At 42.1% G+C, this 14,429-nt stretch overlaps 2 protein-coding genes across 3 annotated transcripts in view; both read left to right on the forward strand.

Moving 5' to 3' along the window:
• LOC109936338 (cell surface hyaluronidase-like) overlaps positions 1 to 13,649 on the forward strand; it is an 84,955-nt gene extending 71,306 nt beyond the window's left edge. Inside the window, exons 22-23 of the mRNA XM_048615714.1 lie at positions 12,994 to 13,154; positions 13,420 to 13,649. Coding sequence (XP_048471671.1) covers positions 12,994 to 13,154; positions 13,420 to 13,459 — 201 coding nt within the window. The 3' untranslated portion in view covers positions 13,460 to 13,649. The remainder of the gene's footprint in view (positions 1 to 12,993; positions 13,155 to 13,419) is intronic.
• Positions 1 to 14,429, forward strand: part of LOC109936348 (cell migration inducing hyaluronidase 1) — a 215,934-nt gene that overhangs the window by 71,211 nt on the left and 130,294 nt on the right. The gene's annotated exons all lie outside the window — the stretch shown is intronic.

Below are 14,429 nucleotides of genomic sequence, written 5' to 3' on the forward strand. Positions count from 1 at the left end.
CTGAGATGTACGGGAGTGGAATGCCTCATCCTGGGAGCAGATGCGGCGGAGGCGAAGGAATTGGGAATAGGGGATAGCATTTTTGCAGGAAGGTGGGTGGGAGGAGGAGTATTCTAGGTAGCTGTGGGAGTCGATGGGCTTGAAATGAATATCGGTTTCTAGGTGGTTGCCCGATATGGAGACAGAGAGGTCCAGGAAGGGGAGAGAGGTGTTAGAGATGGTCCAGGTAAACTTAAGGTTGGGGTGGAAGGTGTTAGTGAAGTGTATGAACTGTTCGAGCTCCTCGTGGGAGCACGAGGCGGCGCCGATACAGTCATCAATGTAACGGAGGAAGAGGTGGGGTTTAGGAAAAAAACAGTTTTTCTTCTTTAATCTGAATTTATCAACCAAATGGTGTTCAACAGGACCTGGACTTGACAACAACCTATATTTTTTGAAGGGAAGGGAAGTTGATTACATGTTGGTCTGCTGGTCACAGTAATAGATTCAGCTTCTGAGCCAACTAGGAGCTGATTTTTAATAAATCCCGTCATTTGTTGATTAATTCAAGTTTAGGGACATGGCTCTGAAATTGACTTAAACGTGACTCTAGACCCACTCTGTGGAATTAATACGTTTATGGTATCTAGGGATGGGCAATTATTATGACCTTGCCACTATTGTCCAGATTTTAAGAATAACAGCAAAATCTTGAATGACTGCTATTTCAGATGTGCAAATTCATAACAGATCTGAACTCTGAGTCTCTGGCACAAATCTCCCGAACAGCTGGGGAACTGCTGAGAAATTCCAGCCACTGATTATGCGAACACAGACCTAGATATTTGAATGCAAACATTTACTTATAAGTAGTCTATTGGCAATCCTGAGTATTGGCATTAATTATTCGCTGATCCTGTTCCTCTGCATTTTCGGATGAGATGTAAATCTAAGGCCACAGTAAATCTCTCACCTGTAAGTAATAGGTCCCATGGTAGTATTCTGAAGAATAGCAGAGGCGTTGACCCCAGTGGCCTAACATATTTACCCCTAAACCACAGCAATACGAAATAATTACCTGCTCATTGTTTTATTCCAGCTCAATTCATGAGGGTGGTACAAGTTTTAGGAAAACTGCAAGTGTCATAGAGTCACTTTGACACAAAAAGGAAGCCATTCAGACCATCAAATCTATGGCAGCACTCTGTAAAACAATCCAATCAGTCCTATTCCCTGTTGCAAATTTAATTCCTTCAAGTGATCATCAAATCTCCTGTAGAAATCTATGATCATCTCTGCTTCCACCACCCTCCATAGGTAGCGAATTTCAGTGTATTAGCGCTCACTGTGTCGATGTTCTTCTCGCATCCTTTCCCTCCCTTCAGCACATCATCCTCCACTTCCTCACACCTCCACTTCCTCACAATCCCCCCTCTCCGCACTTCCTCACACCCCCCCCACACTTCCTCACGTTCCTTCACCCCCACCCCCGCACTTTCTCACGTACCTTCCCCCTGCCCCGCACTTCCTCACGTACCCCACCCTGCCCTGTTACTGTGGACCATAATCTCAAATCTGTCTTCCTGAGTCTTTGTGCCATTAGCTAAAGGGAATACCCCTCTTTCTTTGTGTCTCTTATCTGAACCAGTCATAATCTCCTACACCTTTAGCAAATCTTCCCTTAACTTTGCTCCAAGGACAAACTCAGTTTTTGCTACTGTGTAGCTAAAATCCCTCATCCCTGGAACCACTCTGGTAAATCCCCTCTACACACTCTTAAAGGCTGTTACCTCACCCTTCCTAAAGTGTGGTGACCAGAACTAGACACAGTCCTCTAGTTGTGACCTAACCAGAGTTTAAGGTTCAGTTTTTGGAAGAAAGAGGCACAGGTGGAACTCTGAGGGATATTCATGAGTAAAATGGTTCTGCTATTATCTAACATTTCTGTTTATAATGTGAGGCAAATATAAGAACAGGAGGAATTGTAGAACATACAGCCTCTGAAGCACACTCTGCTTTTCCATTAGGTATAAACAGCACATCTTTTTATTTTTCATTTTTGGATTGTGGACTAAAAAGATTAAAACCGAGGAACCTGTAGAAGGAGATGTTGTCGTTTTAAAGCGAGTTGCAGGAAATCATTGTGAGTTCTATTTAAATTGCTGTTTTGCTCAGGTAGTGAGGGGAAATTGGTGGAGTGATCGGGGCAGCTTTCCCTAGAGATAGTCTTTTCAATCACAGACTATCAGGAACAGTTGTGTGCATCAGGGGAGCTCAGCATAACAACTCCTCCCTGGGCAAATGGACAACCTATGTGTGAGCAATACTATGGCAGAAAACTTCCAGACACTGAACAGACAATGTTATCTCTCTCCTTGTGCTGTAATAATAGAGAATTGGAAGATAGTTAGCTATTCCCTCTCACCATTTGCTAGCTGCTGCCCCTAACCAAAGACTGAGTGACAAACAGTTCATGCCTTATGTCTGCAGCAAACCCCAGAAGAGGTTTGAAAAGAAGATGATCAGTGATCAAAAGGGCTTGAAGGAAGCAAAAATACACTTCATTGAATCTTGTCACTGGTCCTATCGAACTGTATTGTCCTAATTAATTTTTCCCTTCCACTCATAGCATCTACATTTTTTTCTCTGTTTTCCTGTGTCTGACTGCACCTGGGTGTAGGGATTTAGTTTGATAAGACGTATTTTGTTTAGCTGTGGTTAGAACTGATTTCTTTGTAATAAACAGTAGTTTCTTGTTGAGTACAGAATGCTTGCCAATGTATTCTATTAACCCAAGTTTGTCAGGCAAGTAAGTTGGGAGATTTTGCATAATTTGATTAAACCTTTAACTTTTGTGATGCCTCGGGAACAATAGGACTAGTAACAGTACAATTTCCCAAGTATGTTGTGTCATACTCCATTTACCTTCTTTTTCTCCCTGTCACTTGATACTCTGATTTCTATCAGGTCAATCAATCTCCATTTTGAAAATTTCAGTTGTCATCTAATAGTTTTTTTTTGGAGGAGGATGTTCCAGGTTTCCACTACCCTTTGTGTGAAAATGTATTTCCTAGTTTCATACCTAAATGATCTGGTTTAAGTTTAGGGTTATCCTCCTTGTTTTTGACTCCCCACTGGAGAAAATAGGCTCTGTCTGTTTACTCTATTGATTCCTTCCAAGGGGCTCTTGTGGCACAGTGCTACCTCTGAGCCAGGAGGCCCAAATTCAAGCCCCACTTGTTCCAGAGGTATGTAATAACATCTCTGTACAGGTTGCTTAGAAATAGATTTTTTTTAAAAATCCTTCCATTGCCTTAAACACTTCATTAAACCTTGCCCTGAACATTTCTGGATTTAAGGAGCGCAATTTGTGATTATGCAACTTGTCCTTGTTCTTTAACCCTCTAAGGCCCAGTATTGTTCTGGTGAATGGTGAATTATGGCCTGTATTTTTACAGGGACTCCTACACCACTCTGCTCAAATAGCACTAACAATCTTGATGGCTTCCCCCTTCCCCACAGCTGTTTCACTGTGTGAACAGGATTATTTAAGATAAGGGCTTTGTCCCTTTGTTGGGAGAAAGTCTAGACCTAGAGAGATACTGACCAATCAGATCTCTGTGACCACTCTGTGGTCTCATCACCCCCAGTTGGGAGTGGTGCTCACTGAGGAACACTACAGGCAGTCTCACCATGCCAAGGACCCTGGGTACATTGGGGGGTTGGGAGGGGGTCAGGGTCCTCAGTGAGCAGATTGACTGTCTGGACTTGAGGCCACTGTGCAGTTAATGAGCAGACTGAGTTGCTGGAAGGGGTGCCTCTGCTGGGAGGCACTCCCCTTCCTGCCAGGCTCCCACACATGGCATGGACTCCCTCCACCCCCAACAACCCAACCAACCCACAATCATGGATAAAATGTTGGCATGGGTGTGAAGAGACCATTTATGTGCCTCAATAAGTGGGCAGATGGATGGCAGGAATGGCCACCTAGTGGATTTTATGCTCTGCTCCTGGCGTGTTTTAATGCAGGCAGGCAACTATTATTACTACAACCATCCAAAGATTGAAGGAAATAGTGATAGTTTGTCAAATGGGAGGACTGACACTACATTAGTAATGGAAAGGGCAGTGGTTCAAATCAAAAAGTGACCCATGTCCAAGCCAGTCAGCCTGTGCCTAGAAAAGAAGATAAAATAGTTAAGGTGGATGATATCTCCTCCAAACCTAGGGAAAAGATTGCTCATCATCTCTCAGATATTTACAGGACAGAAAGAGGCCGTCAGCCCCAGCACGTCTGTGCCAGTTAGTAGAGATCTGACTACACTAATATTGTTTTTCAGCTGATGGCCCAAAGCCCTAAAGGTGATGATAACACCAGCAAATATCTAAATACTGCTTACCTATTATGAGAGTTTTCGACTCAACCACCCTTTCAGGCAGTGAGTTCCAGATCCCTGCCACGTTCTGGGTGAGAGAGTTTCTTCTTCTCATCCCTTCAACTGGTCTTCCACCTCAAATCGATCGCCGTGGTTATTGATCCTTCAACTAAAGGAAATACAGTCAGTTCTGCTATAACACAATAGTTGCATTCTTGTGCAACATCGCATCATAGAAAATTGTGCTATAGAAATAATAGGGCCTATGGGAAAAGTGGAATTAGGGGGAGAAAAAACCCCTCAAAACTGCACAGAAATCACTCAAAAGCTTAACACAAAGGACAGCATAGTTTGAACAAATGTTTAATTCGTATCAATAATGAAGTAAAGGTAAATTTAATATCTTGAAAAAAATATCAAGATGAGCTGATTGGGGAGGAGGTTTTGAGGTTGCTAATGCAGGGGCTGAGGTTGTCATCATCATCATCATCACCACCTTCAGGTGCAGTTGTGGTTGCAGGGTTAGGGCGAAAAATAGTTAATCCAGAAGTAGATGGCTGTGGTTCATTGTCTTCTGACTGTTTGTTTCTTGAGGGTTGTTTTTTAAAAAAAGACATCCAGTATTTGCTGCTTTGCCCTTTTTTCTTCTTTCATGAAGAAGCTGATCATAGCATGCCAAATAAGATCTTATTCCACAAACTGCTACCCCGCTGCGTTCTGCATTTTCATTGTTGTCCTCTAAGAGATGCAACTGCTTCTCAATTTCCCTCAGGATAGAAGACAAAACAAAAGTGCAAAACTCTCATGGTGCTGCATCCTGGACTTCATATTCTTCATCTCCAGCTTCCACTTCCCCCTCAGTGACAAGTTGTTGTAGATCAGCTGTCGAGAGGTCTTCACAGTGGGTCTCAAGCAGCTCTTCAACATCCTCACTCTCCATTTCTTCAAACCCAGCTTGCTTAGCAAGATCAACAAAATGTTCCTTGATCTTTGGGAGCTCCTCTGACGGATCAAAGGTTTTAAAATCCTGAAAAAAATCTGGGAGAAGCTTCCGCCAAACTGCATGCAAGCAGTCCTTACTGACATCACCCCAGGTCTTCATGATAGTGTCAATTGCATTCTTCATGTTAAAGCTCTTCCAAAATTGAAGAACACTGTCCTTATTCCCCTCAGTGGCTGCAGTCAGCTTCTTAAACATGCACCTCAAATAATAAGCTTTAAAAGCTGCTATTGCACCCTAGAGTTTGCAAAGCTTCCTGGTGACAACAGCAGGATAGTTATGGGAACAAGTGTCAAGAGAAGTGAGATTTGTTAGCTGTCCAAGTATTGAGTACAGAGGGACAGTTGAAGAAATAAAAACCAGACAGTAGGCTGGGTCAATACCGGATCATCGCAAGAAATTTAATGAAATAGTGAAAAGCACTCAGTTTGTGAATAATATGCACACACTAATCTAGTGAATCTAAAAATACAAAGCCAAGTATATTTTATACAAAGGTCTGTTACAACATGTAATGTTTTGCCACAGGGAGTGGTTAAGCTCACAGGAAGAGGCAGAGATCATTGCATCTTTTATGTGGAAGGAAAAATTTTTACTTGTGGTAGAATGGCACCATGGAGAGAGGCCAGAGCCCAGGGGTTAGCTTTGGACTGATACAGGGCAGTGGATTTAAGGGTGAATTGATACAGCGCTGTGGAAAAGGGCAGGACAGAATGTTAGTTTTTGATTGATACAGAACAAGGGATTAGACATGTCTCAGTGGTTAGCACTGCTGCCTCACAGCGTCAGAGACCCAGGTTCGATTCCGTCCTCAGGCGACTGTCTGTGTGGACTTTGCACATTCTCCCTGCGTCTGTGTGGGTTTTCTCTGGGTACTCCGGTTTCCTCCCACAGTCCAAAGATGTGCAGGCTAAGTTGATTGGCCATGCTAAATTGCCCATTGTGTCCGAGGATGTGTCGGTTAAGAGGATTATGTGGTAAATGGAGGGTCACAGGGATAGGGTAGGAGGATGGGTCTGGTTGGCATGTTCTTCACAGGGACGGTGTGGACTCAATGGGCCAAATGGCCTGCCTCCACACTGTAGGAATCCTATGATTAATTCTGGGTTGCTGCAATGGAAAGCCAACACTGGCATGATCGGTTGATTGACCTTTTTATCGTTCTGTTCTCTTCGAAAATATTATAAATATTTTAAAAAGAACTTCACATTTTGTCACACCTGTCAGTTCTTTTGAGATTTCCTTTTCATTTTGCCCCACTTTGACAGTTACTTCGAATTCAGAATGACATCATTAATCAGCAAAAACAGTTATCCATGGAATATTATTCACAGCTTTCCCCAATAATTAACTTTGATTTTATATTATTCATGCTATCAACTGGTTATCTTGAGAACCCTTCTTAACATCTTTGCTTTAGTAATGCATAGTTGACTAAGTGCAATAATTTCAGAATCTCCATGTATATGCACCTGTCACCTACTGTGATGCTCTCCAACAGGGCAATTTGTCACACTGTTGAAATGCTCTTCATCTTGGGAGTATCTAATTTCTTGTAGCTACTTTTTAAGTGTAGCTACCTGCATCCTAATTGGTTGAGCTGTATGTTGCATGATAATTGTAGGAGCTGTATTAATTTTCTTTACAACACTGTAGACTAGAAGATGATTACTGGGGACACGGTGTATTGTCAGGCTGTTATTTCTTCAGGCTGTAGTGGAGGGTAAAACTACAACTAGGGGGCATAGCCTCAAAATAAGGGGAAGCAGATTTAGGACTAAGTTGAAGAGGAACTTCTTCTCCCAAAGGGTTGTGAATCTATGGAATTTCCTGACCAGTGAAGCAGTTGAGGCTACCTTGTTGAATGTTTTTAAGGCAAAGGTAGATTTTTGAACAGTAAAGGAATTAAGAGTTGTGGTGAACAGGCAGGTGAGTGGAGCTGAGTCCACAAAAAGATCAGCCATGATCTTACTGAAAGGCGGAACAGGCTGAATGGGCCAGGTGGCCTACTCCTGCTCCCATTTCTTATGTTCTTATAATGCATGTGGTGCCTACGATCATATGGACTAATAACAGCACTGCTGGAGATAAGGGTCATGATTCCTCAGCCAGGTACATCTCCAAATCACAGTGTTTCAGTGCAGTAGGAGGCCATTCGACTCATCATGCTTGCACCAGCTTTTCCAATGAGCACCATTACCTAGTGCCAATCTCCTGCTTTATCCCTATGCCCTAGCATTCTATTTACATGCAAATAATCATCCAAAGTTCTCTTGAATGCCTCAGCTGAACCTGTTTCAACCACATTTCCAGACATTCCATACCCTGAACTACTCTCACATCACCCTTACTTTGTTTGCACATCTCTTTAAATCTGTGCTCTCTCATTCGTGTTCCTTTTATGAGCAGAAACAGTTTCTACTTATCTATTGTATTCAGCCCCCTTGTGATTTTGAAAGTCTCCATCAAATCTCCTGTCATCTTGCTTCTCTCCAAGGAGAACTGTCCCAACATCTTCAATCTATCCTCATAACTGAAGTTTTTCATTCCTGGAATTATTCTTGTAACTCATATTTTTGCATTCTTTCCAATGTATTCACATCTTTCCTATGGTATGGTGCTCATAACTATACACAGTACTCCAGCTGAGGTCTAACAAATGTCTTACACAAATTCAACCTCACCACCTTGCTCTTATACTATAAGCTGCTATTAATAAAGCTGAAGACACTGTGTGCTTTATTGACTGCTCTCTCTCCACCTGTCCCACCACCCTCAATGATCTGTCCGCAAATACACCCAGGTCCCTGTCCTCCAGCACCCCCTTTAGAATTGTAACCTTTGTTTTTGAGAGGGAATGGAGTGACAATGGAGAGAGGAAGAGAAAGTCCCTCGGGTCACACGTTTGCCAGCTTCCTTACAACCATTGTGTGTCACAGCAAAGGTCTGAATTTATTACCCAACCCTGAGATATAACTGCGTAACTATCCAGCCCACTTCAGATTTCAATTGTGAGTTGACCACCTGGTTTGCTACAGGAGTCATATATCGGTCAGTTTGGATAGTGACAGCTGCACTCCCAATAGTGAATCTGTTGAGTCTTGGCAATAATCAGAAATATTTGTGCACACCTTTACTGATGCTAGGTTTTAAATTACCCTTTTAACAAACTGAGGTAACATTTACAAACCACTGGGATGCGTTAGCCGAAACAGGTTACTCACCTATTCAGAAGCAATGGAGATCAATAGTAACTTTGTGGCAATAGTGTTAACCAAACAATATTGAATTAGCTGACCGTTATAAAGCTTTTATGATATCAGTTTGAACATCATATGCCACATCTTCAGGGCAAACCTGCTGGCCTAGAGGCGGAGACACTACCACTGTACCACTGTACCACTGTACCACTGGACTCATCAGGAATAGAAGATTTAATATAATCCTTAATTCAGCTTTATCTCAGGCTGCATACAAATGCAGGTAGTCAATCTTCAGTTCTTGGAAAAGCATCATTTGCAGAAAATCAATTGATTGCCTCTTCCAAAGAGCAAATTTAGCATTTCCATGGACCTAGCGCAGGATTAATGTGGGATATAGAATGTATCACCCTCAATCTTCGTAGAAGTAGATAGTGTAAAAATGTGTTCCCTTCTATTTATGGTATAGACATCATTGGCAATCACTCACAAATGAGTATGATTGCCCACCTGGGAAATTCAGTGTCATTGGTCATGTGACTCTGTCCCTGTGGGTCTTTGTATGGCTGATGAGTCAATCCTAGAGTCATGTCTCTGACTACTCATTTGACAGGTATTTCCGAGAGGTGGGTTTGGTCCTTGTCCTTGATCGTTGGCATTCCTTGCCCCAGTTCCTTCCCAGACTTCCTCTTGCCAACATGTGTTCTCAGAGAATTGTGTAACTTTTTCAGAAGGTTCCCGCAAGCTGGTTTCTTCTGAACAAAGATCTCCCGTGCATTCACCTCTATATTGCTTTTTTGTTTGAAGGAAGCTTTCATGGAGCCTTTGAAAGCTCCTTTTGCCCTCCTCTCATTTGAGTGCCTTCCTTGATCTGGGCGAAGATGATTTGCTTTGGCAGTCGGAACTCGGGTATCTTAAGCACGTGGCTGGCCCAGCAGAGTTGGTTTTGGATGATCACGGCCTTGATGTTGCTGCTGTTAGCTGCTTCAAGGGCACTAATACTAGCACGCCTGTCCTCCCAGTTGATGGTATTTCTCAAGATCCTTCAGACGGTGTCTGTACATAATCCAAGTTTCAGGGCCTTGTAGAAGAATCAGAAGAATGACTGCCTTATTCACAAGGATCTTGGTGTCAGCACGATGTCACAGTCATTGAAGATTCTCATCCTTGGGTATCCAAATTGTCAAGAATTGATATTGTGCCAGAAACTGAACGAGATTACCTGAGGCCCCATAGAATTACAGGTTGCAGTGCAAAAAGAGGTCATTTGATAAGAGCAACTCATCACTTCCCCTGTTGACTGCCAAAGATCATTCTCCCTAGGTAATTAACTAATTCATACTTTAACGCCATGATTAAACCTACCTCCACCACTCTTAGGTGGTGCAATCTAGATCCTAACCCCTGACTGTGTAACATTTGTCCTCATTTGGTTCTTCTGACAGTCATCAATCTGTGCCCTTTGGTTCTTGAACTATCCACCAACGGAAACAGTTTCTCCCTGTCTACTTTGTCTGCAGACCACCTTGAGCACATCAAACAAATATCATGTGGACTTCACAAGCTTCAAAATCTCCCTGCCCCCGACCGTATCCCAAAACCAGCCCAGCTCATCCCTAACCTGTCCGTCCTTTCTCCTACCTATCTGCTCCTCCCACCTCAACCCCCACCTCCACCTCCTACCTACCAGCTTCATCCCCACCTCCTTGACCTGTCCGTCTTCCCTTGACTGACCAACACCCATCCTAACTCCCCACCTACGCTCACCTTTACTGGCTCCATCCCCGCCTCCTTGACCTGTCCGTCTCCTCTCCACCTATCTGCTCCTTTATCCATCTTCCATCCGATTCGCCCTCTCTCTATTAATTTCAGAATCCCCTTCCCCTCCCCCATTTCTGAAGAAGGGTCCAGATCCGAAACGTCAGCTTTCCTGCTCCACTGATGCTGCTTGGCCTGCTGTGTTCATCCAGCTCTATACCTTGTTATCTCAGATTCTCCAGCATCAGCAGTTCCTACTGTCTCTGAAACAAATCTCCTCTTGGTCTTCTCTTCTATGTGTAGAACAGCCCCAGCTTCTCCAAAGGCACAAACTGTCAAAAGAAATAGTCACAGCCCCAACACTTAAAATCTTCTTATCTTTGCATTCTTGCCATTGATAAGTTTTCATTTTCAGACTACATTTCGGTAGGTTATGCCTGCTTTAGACAGTTGGCGAATATAGATATTAGACTTTGATACCCACACAACTAAAGTAGAAGCAGAATTTAACCATGTAACTGAGATACTTTATCCCTGGACTAATTCTTATAAATATTTTCCAAACTTTATCCAAAACCGTCAGCTTGTCCCTAAATGTGTAGCTCAGAAACAAATGCAATATTCCAATTAATGCTGAAACAGTATTTTATTAATGTTCACCATTGTTTCTTTTTGACTCTATCTATCCTTAGAAAGCTCAAGATTCTGCATTGCTGTTAATCATTTTATCATTCTTTTTCAGTTGCCCTACCCCAGTGAGTTGAGTACATATCCCCACATACATCTGCTCCTCCAATCCCTTTAGAACCTTTCCCTTTATTTTATGCTTTTCTTTGTTCTTCCTCCCAAAACATATCACTTCACTGTTTTCTGTATTAAATTTTATCTGCCTTGGGTTCTGCTCATTCCACCAGGCGATCTACCTTCTCTTGAAGTCTCTCTATCCTTCTCACAGTTCGCAATACTTCCAAGTCTCTTATCATCTGCAGATGTTTAAATTGTGTTCTGTTCTCCCAAGTCTATGTCATTAGTATAGATCAAGGAAAGCAGTGGTCCTTTTGGGGAACCCCCATTGTTATCCTGTCCTCCAACACAAAATAAATCCATCCACAACCATGCTCTGTTTCCTGACACCCAGCTAACGCTGTGTCCATGCTGCCACTTTCCTTTCTATTTCTAGGGTGTCTGAGGTATCAGGACAGTCTGACAGTGTCCACTGTCCTTTCAGCATTCTGCCAGGCCAAAGCAATTGGTGCTGCCATGTTCCATCTCCTTCTGGCTGTGAAGTGCTTGCTAGCGTCTCTCTGAGGCCTTTCCAGGAACCAGCAGCTACAAGGCAGCCAGAAATGAAGTCACACTTTGTGTGTTTTTCAGGGAGTTGTGATTCACAACAAGAATGAGATTGACTCCATGGCTCCAAGATCTCCAGCTAATTACAGAAGTTTGTTTTCACTTGAAGACATTCTGCAATATAAACAGGTCATTAGTTTTCTAGAACTGAGATACAGAAGAGCCAGCTGTGTGCTAAATGACCCAGTTTATGGCAAGCTGCTTCAGAACAGTATTACTGCTTAAGACCTCAATGGCCAGAAAAACCCATATTTCACTGTCTCAGCAGTGAAACAATCTTTAACAAAGCCCCTGCACTTTCTGTCTTTTGACTAATTCACGGATGGATCTTTCTGCAATATTTGTTTCCATTTTATCAGGAATCAGTGATATGTTATTGGAGAATGAGAGAGATCTCCTTTCTCGATCTTTCAGCTCTGTTTATGGGGAGGATGTAGGAAGTCATTCAGGGAATCGAGGATGGTGAGGAGTTGTGTGGGATGACAGAAGATGAAGATTAGGTAATTAGATTGGAGGCTTATATATTGAGACTGGTGGTGAAGACCCTTGCAGGAGGAACATGACACATCTTTTTATTTGTCTTGTTTAATTTGCCTCCCTTTTCCTTCCTTTCACATGACATTGGCTAAAGTGATGTTTTTCTGTGCTAATATAAGGCAGGGGAGCTTAAGTAGGCCATCCAGCCCATCAAGTCTGCTCCTTTATTTAATGAGATCTGGTATGTTGTATTTAAAAAGATGAGTCTGGTTGAGGTGATAGCTGAAAAAATGTTAAATTTCAGAGCTATTTATAATATATTTTTGATAATGTTGTCAAGGCTGTCATTTCAAATGTAACTAAGAATAGACAAGAAAGTTGATGTTAAACTCACTGGCTTTAAAGCTTGATCTTTCAGACAGAAGTTAAGAGGCAACTGAGTTGCTGTGTGATTGGACTCACAAATAGACCAGACTGGATAATAAGGGCGGGTTTCCTTCCCTACTGATTGATAACTTTTAGCAACAATCCAAACTGTGGTCACTTTTACTGATGTCAGCTTCTTCTTTCCAGCATTTGTAAAACAGAATTCAATTCTGGTGGAATTTAAAACCACATTCTTTGGATCATTGGTGTGGTAACTACATGGCAGGAGCAATTATCTTAATGTGGTGACTGGCAAAAATGTTAATAATTCATTGTTTTTCAACCAATTGGGAGTTAGGTTGACCAAACTAACCCAAACATATTCTCAAATGGTAGTCCTGAATTCTTTTGGGAAATTTCACGTTGGATTCTATCGAATCCCAAGAACTTCCTTTTTTTTCACAGAGTTGCTGTTCTGTTCCCATAGGTGAATGATGAAGTCTTCCTGGCCGAGAAGGCAGGGTTGCTATTTGTCATGGTGGATGCATGTTCTGGAGACATTTTGAGCAGGCAGTATTTTGACACAGCCCATACTCTGCAGGTAGCTGACTCCATTGCTAATTACATCCAGGAAACCATTCGAGAAAGGTAAGCAGATGGCCACTAATCTACTTCCCATAAACTGCCAACTGCCTTTGTGAGAACAGCTGTGATGATTGGGACAGATTGACAAATCATTTCTAGTCTGCTAAGACAGGGTCTGAGATAAACTGCACAACATGAATAGAACCCTTTTTTAAATGTAGTGTGTGCACTAAGAACACTGAGCCTGAGGTACGAGAAGATGTGGCAAGACTGTTTATGCTTCTGTACATAGGAACTAAAATAACTCTGTCTTACTGTCTGACTGTAGAGTGCAAGACATTCTGCTGGGACTTGGGATTTTGAACTGATCAAGAAAATCATAAGGAAACAAAATAAGCTGTATTTTTCAGAAAAGCAGACTCAACAAACATCTTACAAGTAACAAAAAGACTATCAAAACTGTTGCTGTTAACAAAACACTTGACCTCATGGAGGTTGCAAAAATAGAAAGTATAATCATGTCAAATGTTCGAAACCTCAAGATTATGAAACTGAGTTTTATGTAAATTAAAGGACTTACCAGTTCCCTCATTCCTATGCCTTTTACTTGAGGACAACCAAAGAAGAAATAGAACCCCTCTATGTTTAGCATCATGGCTATGGTTAGACCATCATTGGATTAGCTTAGGCTCTGCTCTAATAGCTGACTATTAAAAACTTCCATAATGTAGTTTTGATCTGATGCTGATTACCAAAGGTCTGAGTTGCAAGGAAAAACTATAAATCCAAGGCCTTCTCAACCCTGAAAGGTGGCAAATGAGAGAGTATATTGCAGAGATTTATGAGACAGATGGTGATCCCCAGGGAGAGTGATAAATTGAAATGAACCAAATGATCCCATTGGAAGAAATTGATGGACAAGACGTTTTTGTTTTGTTATTTTTCCTTTGTATTCAAACCAAAATGATCTTATTAATCTTGAATTAACAGATAAATCAGTATCTGATAAAAGTGATAAATTATATTTTAAGTTGTTGATGATACATCAAAGATACATTTCATGGATTTTCTGTCCATTCCATAGACACGTGTTCAGCACCACGTTCTGTCACAAAATTCTTCAAAACTCTCTCTTCCTCCGATGGGGTTCCACTCTCCCACTCGCCACCCCAACCCTCCCCTCGGCCCTCAGCCTGAGTCCACTGACATGGTCTACAGAAAAATGGCCAGTTCTTGTTAATCAATCTCTTCTAAGTAACTGAAACAGTGACAGTTATTTTACTTTTCTGAATCTGGCTGCTAAATCCAGCCAAGATAACAACATGTAGATCTGGATGA

The sequence above is a fragment of the Rhincodon typus genome, chromosome 33 (genome assembly GCF_021869965.1).
Source record: "Rhincodon typus isolate 14 chromosome 33, sRhiTyp1.1, whole genome shotgun sequence".
Lineage (NCBI taxonomy): Eukaryota > Metazoa > Chordata > Chondrichthyes > Orectolobiformes > Rhincodontidae > Rhincodon > Rhincodon typus.